The 25,506-nt window shown below is 38.2% G+C and overlaps 1 protein-coding gene and 1 non-coding gene across 12 annotated transcripts in view; one reads left to right on the top strand and one right to left on the bottom strand.

The window, feature by feature from the left end:
- Mia2 (MIA SH3 domain ER export factor 2) overlaps positions 1 to 25,506 on the bottom strand; it is a 94,571-nt gene that overhangs the window by 7,404 nt on the left and 61,661 nt on the right. For 10 of the 11 annotated variants that reach the window (XM_055595434.1, XM_055595433.1, XM_055595432.1 and 7 more), the window contains 8 exons: positions 20,060 to 20,198; positions 14,678 to 14,779; positions 11,583 to 11,643; positions 11,069 to 11,104; positions 9,292 to 9,359; positions 8,150 to 8,232; positions 6,110 to 6,238; positions 2,984 to 3,139 (listed from right to left, as the gene is read on the bottom strand). In XM_055595434.1, the coding sequence (XP_055451409.1) occupies positions 2,984 to 3,139; positions 6,110 to 6,238; positions 8,150 to 8,232; positions 9,292 to 9,359; positions 11,069 to 11,104; positions 11,583 to 11,643; positions 14,678 to 14,779; positions 20,060 to 20,198 (774 nt within the window). Of the gene's footprint in view, positions 1 to 990; positions 2,146 to 2,983; positions 3,140 to 6,109; positions 6,239 to 8,149; positions 8,233 to 9,291; positions 9,360 to 11,068; positions 11,105 to 11,582; positions 11,644 to 14,677; positions 14,780 to 20,059; positions 20,199 to 25,506 lie in introns of those variants that run through there. The other variant, XM_055595435.1, reaches the window with a different exon arrangement.
- Positions 24,566 to 24,694, top strand: LOC129667833 (small nucleolar RNA SNORA61). The gene has a single exon (XR_008718825.1). It is a non-coding gene; the product is annotated as a small nucleolar RNA SNORA61 (small nucleolar RNA).

A 25,506-nucleotide genomic window follows, 5' to 3' on the forward strand; every position in this document is an offset into this window, starting at 1 on the left:
CCCCCCCCCCCCCCAGGGGAGGAGCAGTCTGTTAGGCCACAGAGGAGGACTTTGCAGCCAGCCCTGAAGATACCTGATAAAACAGGGTCAGATGAAAGGGGAGGAGGTCCTCCCCTATCAGTGGACTTGGAAAGGGGCAGGGAGGAGACCAGGGAGGGAGTGTGGGGTTGGGGAGGGAATGAGGGAGCGGGATACAGCTGGGACACAGAGTTAACAAAATGTAACTAAAAAGAAAAAAATAATAAAAAAATAATAATAAAAAAAAAAAAAAAAAAAAAGAAAGCAGGCTAAGCAAGTCATTGGGAGCAAGCCAGTAAGCAGCATTTTTCTGTGGCCTCTGTGTCAGCTCCTGCCTCTAGGTCCCTGCCCTGTTTGAGCTCCTGCTCAGACTTCATTCAATGATGGACTACAATGTTGTAATGTAAGCCAAATAAACCATTTCCTCCTCAAGTTGCTTTTGGTCATGTGTTTCATCAAAGCAATAGTAAACCTAACTAAGGTACTATCCTACTACAGACAGTAACAAATAACTTCAAATTGCCTCTCATGGCCTCATTATGCAGGGGTTCATAATATTAACTCCTAGAATTCAGTGTTAGCTTTGTCACTACTCTGATTTTACCACATGGGACTCCCCTGAAACATGTCCTGCACAAACCCAAGGAAACCACCCAGATGAAACAGAGTCAATGGAAAGAATTATATTTAATGAGCTCCCAAGAGTAAGGGAATGTGACTAAGGAGAATCCTAAAACTCATTTACACACCTTTTAGATCTTAGCAAAGAGTTGTCTCATGAAAGCAAGGGGTTAACAGAAAGCCATATATCGAAACAGATTGTACCCTTTTTCTTCAAACATGGGATTAAAAATAAGGATGAAGTAGAAAACCTGAAAACTTAATTAATCCTTAATCAGGTCTCAAGAGACCACATTAGTGTTTTGTTTTGTTTTTTTCACATCAGTGTTTTATTTCTAATGTACATCAAAATATCAGAAACTCAGAGTTTATTCTTTCACAAAATATATACATTTGGCCCTTTACTATTCCTTAAATCTGGGTCTTATCGTGGCAGATACTAGACAAAACAATGTTGATCTCAATATAGTAAATGTTCTTAGAGTTTACTGGGAACAAAAATCAGTAAATACAATGTGGCTGATTTTTAGACATTCGCTTTTTTTTTTGTGTGTGTGTGTGTATGTGTGTGTATGTGTGTGTACATATGCCATGAAATGAGTGTGGAGGTTCAAAAGTCAGCTTTCAGGAGTCAATTCTCTCCTTACATCATGTGGGTGTCAAGGACTAAACACAGGTTTTCAAGCTTGTTAGCTAGCACCCTTAACTCCTGAGCCGTCTTACTATGTGGACAGTTTTTTAAGAAAGGTATATGCAAGTAACATGGGAAGCAGACTATCAATTATAATTGGAGTAAAAATTAAATGGGGTCAAAAGGGCTTTACTACACTTGTTTGCTTGATATAGCTCATCAGTAACCTGCACTGCTCAAGACACAGCATAGTTCTGCTATAGCACAGAGAGAACTATCTGACCTGAAAACTTCTTCCCTGAAGGCTCACTTTTACAGTGCCAGAAGGCACGGTGGTCCTCTAAGAGAAGAAAAGTTACCAACGGAAGCACTGATGGATCTTGCATACTACAATAACAATCTTCCAGAAAGATGCACCCACTGGCCCAACAGTGCCATGATTCTTTTGAGGGTAACCAACCATTTTCTATTTGAATTTGAGGACTGCTTTAGAGGAGGGAATTCATGCAAAGTACTGCTCAAAAGTCTGTGCCTGGGGAGGTCATGGTCCTTAGAGGAGAACCTACAGCTGTTGTTTTACTAAATGGATGTTATCAAAAAGAAGCCAAGTCAAACACTGCTCCAGTCACATGGCTCTATAATGGGGCAAGTGAAGCAGAAGCCTCACCCAAAAGATAAGCCAGGCACCCCTGGTGAGAGAGGCCTGAGCATCTTAAGCTAGGACAGACCCACAGTGTTCACAAGACTCAAACAGAACTGCAGGTTTTGGTGAGACAGTGATTGTCCTAGCAGGAGTCAACAAGAGAAAGAAATCCCACTCTGTTACTCTGAAATGATTTGGAGGGTGAAGGCTGAGCACCATCTTGAGAGAAAACCTAAAAAAAAAAAAAAAACAGAGCTAACTTGAGGGACTAAGAACAGAGATCAACCACAAATCAAGAAGCCTGAATTAAACCAGCGATGATCAGTATGAGAAAACGCTATGAAACGACTGTGACAAGCTGAAAAGTATATGCAGCAAGAGGCTCGGCTCCAGACACAAGCAGAAGCTCAGCCTCGGGAGCCCTGAAAGTGCTGTTCTTGGCATCTTGTTCTTGGCTCTGCACTTGGTATCCACAGATGCATCCTGTCTACAGGCAAGCCACACCTGGGAAGTCCACAAAGTAGAAGCACGTCCTGTGCTGCACACATCTCAGTAAGGCTGAGTGCCCTCCTCACTCCCAAGGGGAGATACCCGCCAGCCAGAACACTGGTCACCCAGGAAGTATCTGAGGAGTCTCCTGAAAGGCAGGAGAACCTGCAGGACAATTGCTGAGAGTTCAAGTAGCAGCAGAAAGAGAATTTTAACGTCTGTGTTTGCGAACATATGAATATATAGTTTAAATCTTTCAATATATATAACTAAATTCTTGGCAAGAAATGATGCTAAGATAACGATGGAGATTTTTATCTTTTAGCGCTACATCCTCACATTATTCAGATTTTCAAAAATAAACATGTATTACTTTTATAAGAAATAAAAACAATTGAGAAAAGCTTCCTATAATGTCACCTCCAAATATTCTTTTTAAGACTTAAAAGACTCACTCTTGTTTCTAAAATATATCATGATTTTTAAGATAAGAAACACATACAGCCCTCTTTCCTTCCATCATTATGTGTCCCCCACACAAGATATTTTGCAAATATGAACAGTGACTTATCTTCACACACCTGGGGGCAGGGCTATCATCCTGCGGTCTTGTTCCCAGGGAGGTGACAGAGACCTGTCGGAAGGTGCTCTGGGAACATCAGATAACCTGTCATAGCCCGAGTCTCCTCTTTCAGTGTTCATCTGATGATCCAGAAGATTCTCAGGACCTCGTGAGCCTAATTAAAGAAAACACAAACTTTCCTTATCTCACACAAAAGACCTATCATCAAATTAAATCAAGATATTATTTAAAAGCAAATACAAATCCAAAGCTTCTCTAGGATAGATTTAGATTATAATTCTACCAAAACCGTATCTAAGAAATGGGAAAATAATTTTACAATGTGCATAAGCAAATAAATGCTTATAGGCTGGGAGTATAGATTAGAGATTAGAGTATCCCACAGCACAAAATAAATGAGTAAATAAATATCAAACAACATTTGCCTATAAAATTCATCTTTAAGCATTATCAGTATCATCATTTTACAATTATAATCAGTGGTTAAGTAATAAACACTAAAACTGAAAAATAAGGTATAGAAAGTAAATTGTAAAGACTTATAGTAAGCAAAATTAAAAGCAAGTGAAAGACAAGTTTTTGTTGCTTAGGTATGACTTTTATCAGCCATCCTAGAGGCCATATGCCTATCTCAGTGATTCTGCCACTAAGCAAATAGTATCAGATTGCTTCTTTGGAAGTACTGTACTGACTAACATTAAGAGGACAAAATTGTGTAAGTTGTAATATAAATCTCTAATTCTAGCCAACAGTGATTAAACATTCTACAAAAGCCCGTATCTTTTCTTCTAGCTTGCTCATCCTCCTCATTAGTTCATGAGAAGGCTGAGAAGGGAGACCGCTCAGGAGTCTACCTGGCAGAGCATATCTCAAGTGAAGCACACAGGCCTTAATGAGAGATTCAAAGCCTCTCCACATCACTTGCTACCACAGGAACAAAACCACAGGCAAGTGACTACCAGGTGGACATTGCAAACCTGGAAATACAAAAGCTTAAAGGGTTTTAAGAACAAGTTATATACAATTCACTTTCTAAAAATAAATTGTTTTCCTTATACACAATCCTCTATTCAAGGTTTCAAATTTCAAGATAACAAAAGGAAGGAGAAAGAGTCACTCTGTCCTTTAACTGGTCATAGGAAACTTGGTCCAAATGGAGATTGTAGGCCTGTTGGTAATTTACCAAGAACTTCTGTAACTTTTTGAACAGACAGGAAACAACCTTGCAAATAATCTAAATACACTGTCACTTAAAAGCAATTAAATAGAAGAGGAAAGCACTGAAACAGGAGAGAAGAAAGAAAAAATAATTTTTATTCTAGTTTCAAACATAAACATTTGATACAAGCAATCCTTGACTTATGTAACTCAACTTCCAGTGAATTAGTTTAGCCAATTAAATCCTATTTCTAGGATACTGTGTTCAGATATGAATAGCTGCTACCCATGTGTGCCATACAAAATTAACTTTGTCTTAATGAATGAACATTCTTCTCTTAATGAAATGTGGTAACATTGTATAGAAAGTATCACAAATCACAAAAATGCAATGGCAAATATTTTATGTGGCCGGCTTCAGTTGTATTTCTATTGGTATGTAACATGACATGACACACATTTCTTACTAAAGTCACAATGTAAAAGGTGTTGGTGGCAAGGTCAAGGCTTACTACAGACATGTAAATTTCGAAACTTAAGCCCTTTGAGTGTTCCATACAAACCCCTGAGGGCTCCATGTCTGTGGCATAGTCAATTCCCTAGAAGATTCCAGTTCAAAACCAATGCAAGCAAAGCTCTTCCTGAGGTGAGCCAGGGCTAGTACCCAATTCAGGAGCTGAGGTGTAAAGAATAGTTCCTCATGGAGGAAAATGAGGACCAAGAAGATAATAAAGAGGAAACAGGCTAGGCTGTTCATTCATCTGCAGCACCTAACGTGGGCACCTGAGAAACTTAGATTCTCACTGTTTGAAGCCAATGCCAAAGAACAAGGATTCTAAAATATTTACAACAGACAGCGTTGATTTAGCAGAAGCACATGGGTTGCCTGGGAGCCTCTGGAAATGAGTGGATCCAGTGTAGAATGTTGATGTGTTTGGTTTAACTTGCTGTTTTTATAGTCTCATTTGCTCCTGCCTCACATTTAGTTTGTTAAATCATTTACATAAATGGTTAGAGACATTCATTAGCAGTTCCTACACTTAAGTTGGCTATGGAAATACAGAAAGAGCAAGGTGGGTTGGGAGCAATGCAGACAACTCTGGCTCCATTTCTCAAAGTGTTAGTAAGAGTTAGGTCTCCTGAAAACTCTGCCTAACAAAGCATATATAATTCCGCCATGGATAGAAGAGGGGTGGGGCTTTCATATTCTAACTTCTACAATAAAAAAGTTACTGAAATTAAAATGTTTTATTATTTAAAAAAATTCTACATTCTGATTCCGTTTCATCAGAACACATTTTATGCTCATTATACTGCTGTATCTTATGTATTCTTTAAATACAGTTTTGAAATATGCACACTGACTCCTTTTATAGCATTCCTTACTGGAAATGCATGGCAGCAGAAGGGTTTGGAATTTCTCTTTCTTTCTTCTTTTCCTTCCTTCCTTTTTCTTTCTTTCTTTTTGCAGACCTTCAAACCCAAAATCTGCAATGACATGCTTTAAAATTCACAACTTTTAAAGTGCTACACCCAACGTTCTGGCATTGAGAGTACTCTGTATTTCTGTGTTTTCAGAGTTAAGGTGGCCGCCTGCACGTCTCTGTGCGTAAAAGAAAAACATCAGAACACAGTGCTAGGGAGAGTTTGCTATTTGTTATTCTTTTAGACTGAATCTTACTATGCAATCTAACTGAATCTTACTAAAACTCACCATGTAGACCAGGCTGGCCTCACACTCACAGAGATCCTCTTTTGCCATCCAACTGCTGGGATTAAAGGTGTACACCACCATATATGGCCCAATATTCTTTACACAGTTAAAAAAATAAGTAAATCTATGATAAGTGCAAGGAATGCCTGTACTTTCCAAATGTCCATTTACAGATTATTTTTAAGGTAAGTTGAGATGAAAATATAAAGTAAGGAAGAAATTTAGAGTATTAAGAATGTTTAAACAATATACCTCTTCCTCCTCCCCCTGGAAGCAAAGGTGAGAGTCTGAGTGGGCCCTCCAACAAAGTTGGAGGAGAGAGAAAAGCTCTCGTTTCAGATGAAGGTCGGCCCAATGGCGAGGGACCATATGGGGAATGCTCTGGAATAATTAAAACAGCAGATGTAAATGCATATCCAGTTAGTTGTACCATAAAGTTACTGTCAGCTTAAATCTAATCTGTGCTCTGAACACTACACAGAATTAAATAAAATAGGGAGCCTGGTGTTTTTAAAGCTTTTGAACATATTAGATATTTAGTCAATTAAAAAATATTAGGTTGTATATATGAATACTGAGAACTTGAATTCTGTCAACCTTACATTTATATATAAAGCTAAACATTATTCTCATGTTTTTTAAGACTTTATTTTTAAGTTGCACGTTTGTTTGTCTAAGTTTGGGTAAGTAAGTGGCAGTGGTCTACATGGCCAGAGGTATTGGACCTCCTGGAGGTAAAGTTAGAGGGACCATGAGCTATTTGATATGGGTGCCAGGAACCGAACTCAAGTCCTCTGCAAGAACAGTATGTGCTCTTAACAGATGAACCATCTCTTCAGCCCTCAGAGTTCTGAGTTATAAAATATGAAGGGGTTTCTATCTGTGTTGAATGCCATTTATAGCTGTTCAATGCCGAGGGCAGCCTACAAGCTGTGGTTAAATAAATGCAATTTTCAGAACATGCAATACATAAAAAAACAACCAACAGACAAAAGAGCCACAAACAAAACAAAACCATTAGCTTACTGTAAGTAACCTCACAGGTTAAACAAAGGATGCTGGTGGCACTCTCAAGGCACAGAAGGATTTAGAGAGCATGACATTGGTTTGCTTTGTTTGTTTGTTTTGGTGTTTGAAACGGTCTCATTATGTGGCACTAGCTTGCCTGGGGTGGATGTTGTGGAGCAGAGTCTCCTGTCCTATCCTCAGAGTACTAGACTTAAAGGTGTCTGCTACAATACCCATATTGTTTGAGAATTTGTTGACAGTATGTTTCCCAATATTTCAACTGTGAAGGTTTATAATATGGAAGTGCTTAATTTAAATCAGAGCCAGACAGGCCATGTTCAACCATAAAACACTTTTGTAAAAGTCAGATTTTAAAAGTAAATAAATATATAAAATACTCTGAAGAATCAGAAATTACTTTCGAATCCTTACAAGTAAAAGATTCAGCTTTATACTATCATGCATCCAATACATTTCTCTGTAATCCAGATGACTAAGAGCCCTACAATTTTGTAAACATATTTATTCCCAAATTGTGGTTATGCTTCCAAACAGCAACAAAATCTGAACTTAAACACCAGGGAATTCACACTTGAATCATAGTAAGCCTTATAAAGCATACCTGTTACACCCAAATGGTTTACAGAAAAGATAGCTTTAATCCCCTAAACTCCTACACTTAGATTTACACTAAAATTCTTATATACTTGTTCCACTCCATGCTTTGCTACAGCAATCTGATATTTTTAAATGTAAGACATATTTACATTTTAATGAAAGTTGATTCACAAAAATGATTTGCTGCGTTCCTGGGATAATGATAGTAACCAAACTTTAGACTAAGTCTGACCTGACTTTTAAATTAATACTTTAGAAATTTTTTGAAAAGCAATGTTAATTCTCACTTTAATGAAGTAAATCTCAAAATACTGTTAATGCGTAAACAGTCACAATGCTATCCCACTTAGGTACTTGTCATTCATTTTCCCAAAAATTAACTATTGGTACCTTATTAAGAGCACTGGGCTTTTCAAGGAGTTGACAGCATTAAGTGTCTGTCATGGCATATCACTGAGAAAGGGAGATACCTTTTGCATTTGCATTATTGTTAAGAAAACAAAACCCAGAAACTTAGAGTTAATAAAACAGTTTCAAATAGAATCCTGGCTACAAAATCCGTTAAGTGAAAATGTTAACTTACACTAATGTAAACTATATATACAATATATATGGATACATAATATGTATTTCAAACAAGGGGTTTTAAAAAAAAAAGAAGACTACCTCTGCCAAATGCTGCATTTGGAACATCAAGTGCATAAGGATCTTTTTCTAAAAGTTCAAATTTAAACTCTGTTTCAGTTAATCTGCAAAGAAAAACATCTCTGAGTTACTCATCCAAGAGAAACACCACATTTTAAGCAAAGGCCACTTCCAAACCAGATACTCTCACAAAACTGACATGTGCAGAAAAGAAAAACTGCCCACATCCCTTCCACAGCCCCAAACTGCAATGGGGTAAAGAGCTTCTTGTTAGGGCAGTGGTGTTTACAACTACTTGGCTCTTTAAAACTAGACTTTGGTAAGTGCTACTTCACAGAGTCTACTTTTCTGAAGTAGAAGCATTCAAGATGAACTAATGCCAAATGTGTCATTTATAACTAAGGAAAGTGAGACGGGGTTTAACTGATTCCATCTAAATGAAAAGGCCAGGGCTACAGCACAAAACTTTGCTCTGAGTTACCTACACTTGCCCTTGTAAAATCTGAAATCCCAATAATTGCACTACTATTTTTTTTCCTACACTTAGTATCTTTAAATGTCATATTTTAAAACAAATGTTACTTATACCTTATATAAAACCAACTGTCTGGCTTTAATTTCCGAGCTATATGCCAGAAGACAGAAACTAGTTTTTAACAGTGCTGAAAGTACAGTCTGGCAAACAAGTCCAACACTCTAGAAGAGTGCTACCTCCCTTGAGAAAAGCATCCCTTTTTTACTCTTTTACTTTATTACAATACAACATGACACCCAACAACCACCACCCAACAACAACCACCAGGGCTCAGACAATAAATACTATTCTGCCTAGAACTGAAGAACGCTAATTTCCAAGCATCGCTGTACCAGAGAGACATATCCTTTCTTTTGCACACGCTTGTTTTTTTCTCCACTCTTACTGGTTTAAATTTGTTTAAGTTACACTTTTTACAATGTAACTTGTAAAAGCTTCTTTAAAGTGCCACTGTAGTAGCCTGAGTATTTCAAACAAACAAAAATAAATAAAACTTCACACCTAGTAAAACTAACTAGATATTTCATAATAGATTAGTAGGAATTACAATTTTTTAATTTATTCTTATACAAGCATTACATAAAGAAACTATTTTACACTTTTAAAGTATTCCCCCAAATATACTTACTTTTGTCTATTGAGAGCATTTTCTTTCCTTAAATCGTTGAGATTTCTTTCAAAAGTCCGAGCTGCCAGCTTGAATAAAATAATACATTTGCAAATATATCTACATAAACTTAAATATGCAAAAGCAACACAAATATCAGAAAGATGGCATATAATATTACAACTGGAAACATACAAGTCTATATCTATTTTGATAAACTCAATACCAAACATTTTAAATTTAGGGATGTATTAAAAAAGGGAATACGTTTCATGCCAGCCAAAAGCATTAAACCTGGAGTTTAACTGGTACTTGTTAATGAATGTTACTATTTGAATACAAAATCAGAGCCTAAAATTATTTGGTGATGTAAGTATCTAATCCTAACAGGCATGCCGGCAGACAAGCTTAGGGCAAAGTCTATGCAAACAGATGACCATTATGCCCATAATTCTGGGAAACTACAAAGGCCTAAAACAGTTTCACAGAATGCCAAAAGAGGTCATTTTTCTAATAACTAAATACAGTCAATGTATATTGCACATCTATTAAGTACGGAACAATGTATAGCTACTACGTAAGTGTTCTGTAAATATGTATATGTGTGTTGTGTGTTGGTGGTGTGCTGCAACACGGGCAGCTTAGTTATAATATATACCAAGAACATACAATATTCCCAAATAATCACTAATAAAAGCTAAACATATAGTGCTCTACATGTTTTCCAGACATTCTGTGGACTCTACAGATCAGTCACAGAATATATAAAACAGATGGATCAAATGCAAAAAGTGAGCTTACCATACAAAGATAAACAAAGGCTAGCTTAGTCTATAACCATCAACTATTTACAAGTAAAAGCTCTACTTTCAAATTTGCTTTCACTTAAACTGTAAAAAACACATTAAAACTGACTTTAGCCAACCAACAAACATTCACAGAAAAAAAGAGCTTAAATATATTTTAGTACTATCAAAAAAGATTTTTTTATGTAAATTATTTTCCAATATGTAATCATAAAATAAATGTTGAACAAAAAAGATTGTTACACCAACAACGTTGGCTAGTAAAAATGTAATAATTCCCTTAAATGTTTTTAAATTTTAATAAAAATTTCTGCTTAAATGTGATATAACGAGTTACGCAATAGTATGAGCTGCTTGCTGTGTGTGCGTGTGCGTGCGTGTGACTGGAGGTGTCCAAAGAAATAGAAGAGGGTGTCAAATCACCTGCAACTACAATTACAGGCAATTGTGAGCCATCCGACATACTCGGAACTACATAAAAGGCAGGTCCTCTGGAAGAGCAACAAGTGTTCTTAACTGCTGAGCCATCTTGCCCACCTCCAGGGTTTCTTTAATGTCTATGTAATTTTATAACTTAACTGCTTTCAGAAATAAAAATGCAAATAAAGTTCAAAATAAAACATGATCACTTCTCAGTGTGTCTGTGGTCTTTAATATTATTTTATCACTGGTAAAATTAATACAATTAATAGAAAGTGTTTGGGGGGAGTTGGCTGGAATTTTTTGGTTTGTTTTTGCTTTTTTGTTTTTTTGAGATAGGATTTCTCTGTGTATCCTTGGCTGTCCTGGAACTTACTCTGTAGACGAGGCTGGCCTCAAACTCACAGAGATCCACTTGCCTCTACCTCCTGAGTGCTGAGACTAACCCATGCGACACCACCAAGAGAAAGTGATTATTTTAAATACTGTTTATATTTTAACCTAATCTAAAATGAGTAGTGTATTTTCTGACAGGAATTTGATAAAGGGCTTTAGGGAAACTTAAAACTTACCCAATTATCATGTGCTTTCTTTTCATGAGAAATAACCTAAAAAAACAAAGTTATAAAGATTTTTCTTAAATAAAAGGCATTCACTCCCAGCACTAGCCACAGAATTCAAGGTGCCCCAACATCTCTGAAGCAGTACAAGCACTTGAAAGCACGCTTTCATGTATACACATGATCTGCTCTACTCAACTCTTAAACAAAAACTGAATCTAAGTTTTGTTTTTTTTTTTAAATTCCAACAAACCTCATATGATAATCAACTACAAGAGTTTCCAAGGAACAGATCAAGAGCCCAACATGGGACTACAATAGTGACAGACATTTGTTTGGACTACATAATCCTCATTCCCAAAGAAATAAAATAAAAAAATTCATAATTTCTGATTTCGGAATCTTTGGCTCCCTAGAAATATTTCACAGACTCATGAACACCTCAAGAGAGAAAGAAGCTATACTACTGCATCTGTTCTATGAGTCAAATTGTTTTGTGTACATAACAGCAATCACACACACATACCTGCCCTTGGTAAGAATGAGTTGTTCTCTCCAGCTCTTCTTCAAGATCCTTGACGCGCTGTCTATAAGAAACAAGTAATTATTCCCCTATGGTTATATATAGTAAGGAATGAGAGCACATGACTACAAAAGTATAAACAGGAGCAGTGACACATCTTTAATCCCATCACTCAGAAAGTAAAGGCAGGTGGATCTCTGAGTTCAAGGCCAACCTGGTCTACAGAATGAGTTCCAGGACAGCCAAAGCTACATATAGAAACCCTGCCTTAAAAAACCAAAGAGAAAAGAAAAGAAAAGAAAAAAAAAAAAAAGAGAAGAGAAAAAAAGAGAAGAGAGAGAGAAAAAAAAAAGAAATCAAACCAGCCAGTCACCCAAACAAACAAAAAAATCAGGTCAGAAAAAGATGTGCTTTAAAATCTGTTAGCATTTCTCAAAGATGAGCTTATGGTTACACTTATAAGGCAGAATACTCACACACAATATATCATATATCACATGTATAATATATATCTCACATACACACACACCATCACCACCACTGGCTTCCTGGGCCTAATTTTAACTTCAGTTAAACCTTATGAGTACCACTGCTTGAGTGTGGTTAAAACAAAGTCACACAAAGGTTTATACCTTCTCCCTTAGATGAGAGTCCCCTTCCAGCAGTTTTGTCTATTCCTCCCCATCTCACACGCTGCCAAAAATCCTAGCTGGATAAACCAAGTCTGTACCAGGAAACTGTGCCTTTGGTCTCTGGTCAATGCTTACGAGCTGTTGAACAGATAGATTCCACAAATCTATTGAAGTCAAACTTTCCCTTGGGACATCTCAGACAGGCCACTGACTCATACCTGCCCAGTGGGAACAGTCCATTCACCGGTTCTTCCAGGCTCTCCTCTGGGATGTCCTCTGAAAAATTTCAGATCCCTATCCCTAGCGCCCGCTTTAAGGACCTCTAAGCTTATCTGCAACCAAACTTGGCCTCAATATCCCTTAGCTGACCTTACCTTTTTTAATTACTGTCAGTGATCGAGTAAATGAAGGTTCCCTACACTCAAGCTTTTCTCTTTTTCACTCCAAACCTTCCCTCTCTTTCACTCTCCCAAATGTACACCTAAAATAAATTTTCTCCTTAACCTACTCAACTTTATCTTCTGCCCATATTTATGTTCTGGTATCCTCTCAGGTCCACATCCAAGTCAGCGCCACAGGTGCTCCAGTCTAACCTCTCAGACTGTATCAAGCCAGACCTGCACTTTTCCTCCCAGTCACATATGTTCTCACAAATCCTGGAGAGCAACAAAACAGCCTGCTTTTCCCAGAGTTGGCCAACATTTCAGCCTTTTGCCCCAATCCGCAAGATCAGAAATAGCCAGAAAAGTCCTCACCTGTTATCCATTTATTATCAACAAAAGGCTGGAATGGTGTGCTTCAGACCTGGGACAAACAGCCCCAGGTTTTCCCAGCATTCCTCAGTCCATATCTACTGCAGAACATGGCCGGCATAACCTGCCCACTACCCTAAATTTTCCAGGGCAGGGGCTTCCCCTCCACTACATAATCCAGACATTTTGGTGCTCTTACCCTTTTTTCTACTCTTTACTCCGTTGCATGGTGGCCAATGAACCTACATTTATAGACTTTACCTTGCCTTGCATGAGAAGCAGTTCAACATCCTCATTCCTACCTTGTCACCCTCCCTAGCTCACTTTTTAATTATAGGAAAAGGAAAGAATGTTAACATTAAGGCAGCCTGTGACTACATCATTTGTTGCCTCTGCAAGGGATCCTAGGATGAAAAGATCCTATCTCCTCTCTCTCACCTCTTGCTCTCTCTGCTTCGGTTTCTTTCCCCTTGTCTGATTTCTCCCTCCTGGGGTGCCTCACTCTTTTCTTCTCTTCTCTTTTCTTCTCCTCTCTCTCTCTTTCTCTCTCCTCTCTCCCTCCCCACTTCTGTACAATAAATCTCCTCATACAAGATTTGTTGTATGTGGCATATTTTTATATACATTATTATTATTACACTCACTAGCCTCTTCACTATGTAGCCTAGCCTGGCCTTGAGCAAATTTATAATCTTCCTATTTCTCCATCCCAAGTGCTGGACTCAAAAGCACATGCCACCATGCCTGGTCCTCAGGTTTTTATTTTTAGGAATGCTAAAAAGATCCCTGGACATTGTCACTATTATTGAAGCATCTCCTGCTTTATGTTGTGTAAAAATTGTTCTCCATCATCTCTCATTGGTTAATAAAGAGCACATGGCTGGAAGTAGGTCAGCATAGGTGGGTTAGAATAGATGAGTATCTGCCCAGCTATGTTATTTTTAAGCTAACTAATAAATTTAACAGGTCTTTGTGTCATTATTTGGTAGCTGTAATGAGCATAGAGAAAACCATACTTTTACATAATAATGTGTACATTCTTCCCCATTTGAACAAAGCCACTTGAGCTTGAATAACTGTCCTCTCCATTTTCCTTCTCTGAAACAGAGTCTCACATAGCCCAAGCTGACTTCAAACTCACTATTTAGCCAAGGGTGGCCTTGATCTTGTGATCATTCTATTCCACCTCCCAAATGCTGGGATTACAGGCTGGGATTGCAGCAGTAGGTTACATGCATAGGCCACCAAGCATTAATAACTACAAACTTGATATTAACATAAAATATGTCTATATTCAATGTGAGACTTAAGTATCAAAGTCCCTGAAAAGAAAACATTTTCCTTTTCACATTTTCTAAATACATACAGAATACAAAAAATCTGAATGAAAAATATTAAAATAAAAATAAGCCATTCCAACCAGTTGTGGTGGTGTATGCCCGTAATCCCAGCACTCAGGGAAGCAGAGGCAGGTGAATCTCTGAGTTCAAGACCAGCGTGGTCTACAAAGGAAGTCCAGTACAGCCAAGGCTATACAGAGAAACCCTGTCTCAAAAGACAAAGAAAGAAAAGGATAAAAAGAGAAGAAAGAAAGAGGGAGAGAAAGAGAGAAAGAAAGGAAAGAAAGAAAAAAGAAAGAAAAAAGAAAAGAAAAAAGAGAAGAGAAGAAAAGAAAAGAGAGAGAGAGGGAAAAGAGAGAAAGAGTACTTCATACTTGCAGGTCTCCAGCTCCTCGGTCACACGGCTGATCCTCCCATCTACTTTGGAAAGTTTTTCTTCTTTCTCTAATAGGCAATTTTCCTCTACTGTTAATTTCCTTAAAACAAAGAATATTTTATTTCTTTTAATGTACGTAATACATATAATCAACTACATTTTAAAAATCATATCAGAACTGATGCAACCCACAGAGCAATTGCTATACACTACTGAAAAGGTCACATGCAATAAAAGGGTGTGTATGTTTCTGATATGAAATTTAGCATTATAAACCCAAAACCACATTTGCTCCTTACAGTGCTATTGGTATTAACATTCTTATATTAATTATATTAATTAACAGTTTTATATTAATTCATCTATATAAATATTATTAAAAACTGTTATGAGGGGATGGAGAGATGGCTCATAGGTTAAAAGCACTGGCTGCTCTCCCAGAGGTCCTGAGTTCAATTCCCAGCAACCACATGGTAGTTCACAATCATCTAGATCTGGTACCCTCTTCCGGTACACAGGTGTACATGCAGACAGAACATTGTATGCATAATAAATAAATAAATATTTTTTAAATAAAACTGTTATGGGCTGGAGAGATGGCTCAGAGGTTAAGAGCAATGACTGCTCTTCCAGAGGTCCTGAGTTCAATTCCCAGCAACCACATGGTAGCTCACAACCATCTATAATGATATCTGGTGTCCTCTTGCAGATAGAATATTGTATGCATAATAAATAAATCTTAAAAAAAAACTGTTATGAGTATCATTTATCAAGGTTTCCTGTAATAAGCATTATGTTGTTTAATAAGAACCCAACAACTAGCTTGGAGATGGTAGCACATGCCTTTAATCCCAGCATTTGGGAGGCAGAGGCAGGTGATCTCTCTGAGTTTGAGGCCAGCCTGGTCTACATAGTGAATTCTAGGATAGCCAACGATACACAGAAAAACCCTGTCTCAAATCAAATCAAAACAAAACAACAAAAAGAAGCCAACAACTAATAAACTATGGCTTTTTGGGGTTTTTTTGTTATTTAAGACAGGGTCTCAAAATGTAGCCCTGTTGGCCTGGAACTCACTGTGTAGACCAGGCTGGCCTCTTAATTCACAAAGATCTATGTGGTTCTGCTTCCTGAGGACTAGGATTAAAAGCATGCAACCACACCTGAGGGAACTTTAATAAGAAATCACATTTTTAACACAACACTCTAAACTCCTAGGTTCTAATATTTCACTTCTCTCCAATATTAAACTATAAAATATTACAGTATAAGCAACACAATATATCAGTCATGAAAAACATCAAGAAAATATATGTTAAAAATCACACCATGGAGATAACCTAGAACCCCTGCACAGATGTAGCCCATGGCAGCTCAGTCTCCAAGTGGGTTTCCTAATAATGGGAACAGCGACTGTCTCAGACAGGAACTCAGAGGCTGGCTCTTTGATCATCTCCCCCTGAGGGGAGAGCAGCCTTGCCAGGCCACAGAGGAAGACAATGCAGCTAGTCTTGATGAGACCTTATAGGCTAGGATCAGATGGAAGGGGAGGGGAAAGGACCTTCCCTATTAGTAGACTTGGGGCGGAGCATGGGAGGAGATTACAGAGGAAGGGTGGGGCTGGGAGGGGAGGAGGGAGAAGGCTACAGCTGGGCTACAAAGTGAATAAACTGTAATTAATTAAAAAAATAAATAAATTTTAAAAACCACACCAGAAATGATTCATCCCACAAAGAAATTTCCATACACTATGGCAAGGGTCATAAAGCAATAAAGGTCTGTGTATTTAAATCTGAATCTAAAATTAAAAAAAAATCTAGAAAATAACCAAACCTAAATTATACCCTATATACAGCCAAGAATTAAATATAGCATTTTAACAGTTCTAACAACTTACCATTTCCCACCCTGAAGAACAACTAATGGCATAATTCAACTTGAGTAGTGAGTAGCGTCAGAACAGAGTATAATACTTGGGGACTCAACATAGTTGTGCTAGTTAGTTTTTGGTTAACTTCTCTCAAACTACAGTCATTTGGAAAAAGGAACCACAATTGAGAAAATACTTCCATAAGACTAGGCTGTAGGCAAGCCTATGGGGCATTTTCTTGATCAATGTTTAATGGGTCCATGGTGAATGGCAAGTTTTCAATTTTTAATGCAGTAAGTGTAAGTGCAGTACAGAGGCTGTAAGTGAATGAGTGTAACCAACAATCTTGCAGTCATATCTCAATAGAACATTAATATTCCCTACTAGTTTTCAAATATATTAAATGGGTTTTTGTTATCTGAGCTTATTCTATTTTGCTAAGTGACCATGAACTGTTAAATTCGCAACTACTGGGCCATTGGTTCCTGGGGGTTCTGTTAATCTCTTTTCACAAAACGTATCAACTAAACAATACACAACTTTGTTTTACATATGGATTTTTTATTTAAAAGTTGCCACAGAGCTGGAGAGATGGGTCAGTGCTTAAGAACACTCACTGCTCTTGCAGAGGCCTATATTTTTCTCACATGGCAGCTCACAAGTATTGTAACTCCAGTTTCAAGGGACTAAACGCCTTCTTCTGGTGTTGGAGGGCATTGTACACATGTGCTGCATAGCTATACATGCAGAAATTCACACACACACTTAAAATAAAAACCAATCTCTATGGGCTGGAAAGATAGTTCAGCAGTTAAGAAGCATACATGCTGCTCTTGCAGAGGACCTGAGTTCAGCTCCCAGTGGCTCATAACTGCATTTATCTATAATTCCTGGGGCATTCCAACACTTCTGACCTCTGCAGGTACCAGCATTCATGTGCACAGGCCTATGCACATATACATAATTTAAAATAAAATAAATTAAAACTACAGGGTGGCAAACACCTGTAATCCAAACACTTGCGAAGTAGAAGCAGAAAGTTCAGGAGTTGAAGGTCATCACTGACTGAATATCAAGGTCAAGCCACCATGGACTATACAAAACAAGTCTCAAACAAATTCAAAGATGTCTTGTTCAATATATATTGTAGATTTCCTAACACTAAACTCACATCCAAAAACGCTTTAAGTTATGTCCAAAGTTATATGATACACGGTATTCAAAATACATTGTAGCCTTCTTACCATTAAGAATAATTCATAGCACTCAAGCATATGCTTGGGTTTATGTGAACAGCTAAGTCAGGAAATAAATAGTTCACCAAAGATGTGGTAATCAATAACTCCAAGAAGGATACTTGTTTACAGAATAAGAACTAAAAGAAGTTGCTGTGTTTGTCCTCAACTGAGAGAGTTCACATTAGGAAACTCAAATCCTTCAACATTTTCAGCAAACCCATAAAAGGCCATAAAAGCTCTGTAAGAATGGGCTTTTTCAGGTTACAAACAAATTTTATCAAAGGACCGACTTTACATTCAGAATGTACGAAGGATAGGACTTGTAACTTTCATTAACTTCCTACAGGGAAATGAAAGTCTGCTAGGTTTAATAATGAAAAATCTATGCTATAATTTATACTTGAAAATCTGCAGTCTCTGGATTAGTAGTGCTTGAGTCTTCTCTCTACTTCTAACAGGGCATTATTGGAGGTACCCTGCTGACTGAGGTTGCAGTTCTTACCTGGACCGGACAGCCATTATGAGCTTGGCACTAAAGGCAGAACTCCCTCCCCTCGGTGGGATCCCCTGCTCTCTGCCTGACTTCATCTGGAGAGTGCCTTTAGACACAGACTCCCCTAAACACATTTGATATATGGCCTCTCCCTGCTAGCTCTCCCCTCCTTGTGCCTACATGTTAAGTATGTACTGAGTTTCTATTATGAAAGAAGGGTGTTGTTAAATGCAAATTAAGAACCCTTGAAGTTCCAATCAATTATGTACACCTATTCTTGGAGGCCACCACCCACTACCCAAGGGGTATATAACCTTTGTTGTCTGGAATTAAAGTCGAACTAGCCATCAGTTGTTCCCAGGGTATGTGTAACCCTGTATGGTTCTCTCCTGCCATTCCAGGATGCTTCTCATCTCCTGCCCGTTCTGACTTCGTGGGCTGCTGTGTGGCAGCCCCCAGGCAGGAGAAGAACCAATAAGGCATCACTATGCATAAGCACACCCTAGCATAAATAGGTAACACACTGAGCATATGTATCTGTATGTTCAACAAATACTGACTGGTAACCTACCGTTTTCTTCCCAGTTTACGCACTGGGAATATAAACAAAAACATTATTCTTACAGAGCAAATTTATTACAAGGTGAAGGACACACTTGATGTTTAGAGCAGATATTGTTTTAGTTAGGGCAACCAGGAAAGCATTCTTTAAGATGACCAAACCATGCAAACACAAAGGGAACACCATCCACTGAAGGCAAAAGGAAAAGCATGGAAGACCTTAAGATACTGATGTGTTTGTCACACCAAAAATCAAGAAATCCACTGTCCATAGAGAGCAACACAGGATAGAGAAACAGAATAAACTACAGAGATAGCCTGGAGGCAGGGACAACAGGCACTGATAGGGCAAGATTAAGTTTGCTTTAAATCTGTTTAAATGTACTCAGGGAGGCCACAATTCAAGTGTTAAAAGTTATTTTTTGATTACAGAGAAAGACAGAGCAGGAGACTAAGGTGTAAAGATGAGCATTTCTGAGGCTACTGGGATAAGCCAACTGCTGCCAATAGTGGCTTTAACCTGAGTTGTGACAGAGGGTAAAATGCGATCAGATTAAAAGTTACAGAGGTTGACAAGATTTGATAAGACAAATATGGAATAATACAAAAGGGGCATTTAAGGATGACTTGAGCAGCTGCCCTGAACACAAGACAAATGACACTGTCATTTACTAAGTAGAAGAAGAAACACTGAGCAAGACTAATTTGCAGAGGAGAAAGGAATCAGCTTCACATACATCAACCATTTCCATCCAAAGAGACCACTCAGATTCGCTGAGCCTGCTTGTCAGTATTAGTTTAAGGCAATAATTTGACAGCTGCGTACTAGACATTAAGGATGATTTTGTAATATACCCTTGAAATTCAAACATCATTTACACTTTTTTCTATGAAGAAAAACATACTTCAAGATGAAATAACATTCGCTTTTAAGCAAATAATGCAATATAGTTGATAACTTCTAATAATCACATACTTTAAGAACATGAATATATAACATACCCTTTAGAGCAGCAATTCTCAACCTTTGGGTCACGACCCCTTTGGAAGCTGCATATCAGATATTTACATTACAATTCATAACTAGCAAATCAAGTAATTTTATGGTTGGGCCCACCACAACATGAAAAACTATTAAAGGGTCACAGCATTAGGAAGGTTGAGAATCACTGCTTTAAAGCCATTTTGCCATTCACAGAGTTACCGAATACTTCCTACCTGTGAAGTTTCATTTCATTGTCTTGATACAGCTCAGTCATTACTTTCAGTTTCTCCTGAAGTTTCCGATTCTCACTTTCAAACTGTGTGTTTTCTGACTGCAAAGATGCTTGTTCAGACTGGAGATTCTTAATACGCTCTAAAGAAATTTTTGAAAAGTCATAAAAGAACAAAACTAAAGGAATTTCATAAAAATAAAACCTATTAAAGATGGACAAGATTGGACGTGCCCACAGTGATATGGCTGTAGACAATTACTAAAAATATTGGCGAACCAAACTTTCTCCAGCAACAGCAGAAAACCTGTCAGATGTTTTGTTTGCTGAATTGCTTTTCACTATTTTAACACACTACTTTAAATTGGTAATATTATTATTGTAAAGATCTCCAAAACTTTCAACGTTGTAATTCTCACATCTAATACTCAACCAGAGAGGTAACAGCCATTGAAGGAAGGCTATGAGGATGAGAGTTTCAAAGGCAGACCCTTCTGCTCAGCATTCCCTATTTCATTTGCTTAATATCTAATGAAATCGTCACTTTGGTAACACTGAAGTTCTGGCTGCTGGCAAGAGCTGATAATGCACAAAGCCTTGGGTTCAATCACCAGTACCATAAAGTAACACTCAGCCCTGCCGTTTAAGCCAAAATTTTACATGTTATACTTTGAGCTAGCAAATACTCATTTTCCAGGTTAATGAGAGGCTATGTCTCAAACAAAATCAAGACTAGAAAGAATAAAAAACTTTATTTCAACTGCTAAACTACTTATAAGAATGAGCCATAAAAATGTAAAGTACTGGCCACACAAGCATGAGGACCTGAGTTTGGATCCCCAGTACCCACATGAAAGCAGGGTAGCAAAGTAAAGCCTGTAAGTCCTCTTACAGTGCTGGGGAGGCAGAGCAAGATCCCGGGGCTCAGCAGAGAGGGCCCTACCCACTGAGCCATCTCCCCAGCCCACATATTTATTTTAAGAGGGTACTATACAGGCCAGGGACAGTAGTCATGAGTCAATACAGACGCCAACATGTGGGTGGCTAAGACAGAAGCGTCAGGACTTCAAGGCAGCCTGGGGTTACAGAGAAACACTGACTCCAGAAAAAGAGCACTGTACATGATTACCAATAAGGGCAGAGACTAGGGGAGAAGAGAGAGGCAGAAGAAAATGTTTATATAAAAATAAAAATCAATTACTGAAAAATTTTATGACTCATTGAGGAAAGTAAGTTGGATTAAGAACACTATTCACAGACACACATCTCCAATATTACTTGGGGAAAAAAATGAAGAGTGGTGATGAGAGTTGAGGAAGCAATGGGATAACTGGAAAGCTGATCCCTAGTTACACTGACATGTCCTAAGACATACATTAAGATGTGCTACAAGAGGGTGCCCTGAGAACAGTGTTCATTCCCTCATGGACCTTCTATGCTCTTCATACTAATGTTTTTCTCAGGTCTAATAAAAATGCAACTACTATAATCACTGAGTAGAGCAAAGATAATTTTTTTTAGTAATTTCTATATCCAGCGGTTCAATCTTTTTAAACATTTTCATTTTAAAAAGTTTTTGCAATCTACAGATTCAATGCAATCCTCATCAATGTACCAACACAATTCTTTATAAACTCTGAAAGAAAAATTGATCTTTGACAAAGAAGACAAAACCATACAATGGAAAAAAAAATAGTATTTTCAACAAATGGAGCTAGTCTAACTGGATATCTACATGTAGAAAAATGCAAATAGATCCATATTTATCACCCTGCACAAAACTAAAGTCCAAGTGGATCAAAACATAAAACCAGACACATTAAACCTGTTAGAAGAAAAAGTGGGGAAGAGCCTTGAGCTCATTGGCACAGGAGATAACTTCCTGAACAGAACACCAACAGCACAGGCTCTAAGAGCAACAATCAATAAATGGGACCTTATGAAACTGAAAAGCTTCTGTAAAGCAAAGAACACTGTCATCAGAACAAAACAACAGCCTACAGATTAGGAAAGAATCTTCACCAACCCTATATCTGACAGAGGGCTAATATCCAGAATATATAAAGAACTCAAGCAATTAAAACACCAGCAAACCAAATAATCCAATTAAAAAATGGGGTACAGAGCTAAACAGAGAATTCTCAACAAAGGAATATTGAATGGCAGAAAAACATTAAAGAAATGCTCAACATCCTTAGTCATCAGGGAAATGCAAATCAAAACAAATCTTGAGATTCCACCTCACACCCATAAGAATGGCAATGATCAAAAACTCAAAGTGACAACACATGCTGGTGAGGATGCAGAGAAAGGGGAACACTCCTCCACTGCTGGTGGGAGTACAAATTTGTACATCCACTTTGGAAATCAATCTGGTTGCTTCCTCAGACAACTGGGAATAGTGTTTGCTACCTCAAGACCCAGCTATACTACTCCCGGGCATATACCTGAACAACAAGGACATTTGCTCAACTATGTTCATAGCAGTTTTATTTGTAATAACCAGAATCTGGAAACAACCTTGATGTCTCTCAACCAAAGAATGAATACAGAAATTGTTCATCTACACAATGGAATACTACTCAGCTATTAAAAACAAGGAAATCATTAAATTTGCAAGCAAATGGATGGAACTAGAAAAGATCATTCTGAGTGAGATAACCAGATCCAGAAAGACACTTGTTAATAGTAATTTTTTAAAAAGCTGTTAGGCTATATAACACTTATTATTAGCCCTAGATTACCACAGAAGTATTATCTAGCCCACTATCATAAATAAGACACAGACACCTGTTAGATTTTATAATTGCCTTGGGCTGGGCAGATATTCCTACCTACACTGTCTGAATCACTTCACCATCCATTTCCCAGGCCCCTTCCAATGCCATCCTCCTTAACCATCCTATCTTCCATCCATCTTTTATATTTTTTTTATTATTTTTATTATTAGTTACATTTTATTAACTCTGTATCCCAGCTGTATCCTGCTCCCTCATTCCCTCCCAATCCCACCCTCCCTCCCTCAGCTTCTCCCTGCCCCTTTCCAAGTCCACTGCTTAGGGAGGACCTCCTCCCCTTTCATCTGACCCTGTATTATCAGGTATCTTCCGGACTGGCTGCAAAGTCCTCCTCTATGGCCTAGCAGGACTGCTCCTCCCTTAGGGTGTGGGTAGGTCAACGAGCTTGCCATTGAGTTCATGTCAGAAATAGTCCCTGTTCCCCTTACATGGGATAATTTTTTAAGTACTTGCTTTTATTCTTCATCTGAGCCTTTTTCATGTCATTATTGGAGTACTTCCTCCCAGGCCCACGTGGTTTCTTCTCCAGGCTAACCGATCATCGTCTTCTTCTCCCTCTCTTCCTCTCTGTCAGTTTCCCACGATTCTCCTCAAAGGCCTGGGAACCCTAGCCATGCCTACCCCATTCTGCCCTGCCCTGGTATAGGCTGTTTAATCAACCATTCAGGTACGTCTTAGGCAGGTTTATACAAAAAAGAATGAGTGTATGCGGAGGGCAGTAACCATATCTTCAGGGCCAATAATTAGCATTAGACCAACCTCCAACAGACACTTATGATATATACTCACTTATAAGCAGATAATAGCCATATAATACCAGATAACCATACTACAATCCATAGACCTAATAAATCTAAATAACAAGAAGGACCCTAGGAAGGACGCTTAATTTTCACTCAGAAGGATAAACAGAAGAGAACCCAGAAGTGGCTGAAAAGAGGGAATAGGATGGGAGCCTACCATAAATGTCCTCTGGAAGACTGCACCCAACAGGGGATCAACGCAGATGCTAGGACTCTGGGCAGAGCACAGGGAGTCATATGAAAGTGTTGGGGAAAAGAAGGACCTAGAGCAGACAGGAGCTCCGTAAGAACATCAACACAGCCAACAAATCTGAGCCAAGGGGGGACCTGTAGAGACTGATGCACTAACCAAGGACTAGCCAACAAGAGGACCTAGAACTCCTGCTTATATGTAGCTGATAGACAGCTCAGTCTTCATGTGGGTTCCCTAGTAAGGGGAGCAGGGGCTGTCTCTGACAAGGACTGTTAACTGCTCTTTGATCAATTCCCTCTGGTGGGAGTTGGGGGGGATTGCCAGTCCACAGAGGAAGAGGATGCAAGCAGTCCTAATGAGATCTGGTAGGCTGGGGTCAGATGGTAGGGAAGGAGGGCTCCCTCTTTCTGAGAAATACTGGAGGGGAATAGGGGGAAAAAGGGAGGGAGGGTGGGACGGGGAAGAGATGAGGGAAGGGGCTACAATCAGGATGTAAAGTGCATAAATTATGAAAAATAAGGTTAAATTAAAGAAAAAAGTTTTAAAGCCAGGCTCTGTGGCACAAACCTGTAATCCTAGCACTCAGGGAGGCAGAGGCAGGTGGTCTCTGTGAGTTCAAGGTCAGCGTTATCTACAAAGTGACTCCTGGACAATCAAGGCTATACAGAGAAACCATGTCTGGGGTTGGAAGGGCACTTTTGAAATTCAGACAAGGACCCATTTTGTCCCTTTTTTCATCAGATCTCAATGCTGATCTTGGTGGTTTGTAAAGGAAAAAAGTACGCTGAAGCTGGCCTCACAGCAATGTGGTCTAGTACAGAGCATAGGTCCAGATTCAAACACAACTAACTGTCCTTTGTAAGGACAGATAGGATAAGCTGAGAAATAGAGACAGATGTGAGGTTCTGGGCAGCTCTAGCAATAGTTGACTAAATACTTGGGGTATTTCTTTCTTGTCCTCATTAGCGGGGGGGGGGGGGGGATTGTTTAGTTCTGGTTTGTTTGTTTTTGGCTTTATAACCAGTAATGGGGCCCTTGCTGGTGACCCTAGTCTATAATTGGAAACAGGCAGGGAAGATGAGGCAGGAAAAGAAAAGCTCTGTAAGCAGGAATGTTGCTAAAGCTGCAAAATTTACACACATGCAACTGGTTCTGTAAAGCCTGTTCTAGAAAGTAAAAAGGAAAAAAAATGTTTATTAGAAAAAATAAAATAAAAAGCTTCCTATGGTCCTATATTCAAAGTTAACCAGTGCACGTATCTGAATATGTCCATCCATTCTTTTCAGATATAAAATATGAATTTTTCTTTAACAAAATGATATGATTTATACTTTAAACATCCCAAGTACAACTGACAGAATTTCTTTTTCAATATGAACACTATTCACAAAATTTTTAATGTTTTTAATATAAAAAGTATTTTTATAGGCCTAACATTACTCCATATATACTAATAAACTATACATTAAAATAGCAGACCATACTAGTTCTACTACTGAAATCAATTTCACAATTGAAAGACAATAAATTAAAAATTTCAATTAAATACTTGGGGGGGGGTTAAGACAGGTTTCTTTGTATAGCCCTAGATATCCTGGAATAAATTTAATACTTTTTAACAACTAAAACTGTACCAAACACATAACACTGTACAATG

This window comes from Psammomys obesus, unplaced genomic scaffold (assembly GCF_907164565.1).
Source record: "Psammomys obesus unplaced genomic scaffold, mPsaObe1.curated_primary_1811, whole genome shotgun sequence".
Lineage (NCBI taxonomy): Eukaryota > Metazoa > Chordata > Mammalia > Rodentia > Muridae > Psammomys > Psammomys obesus.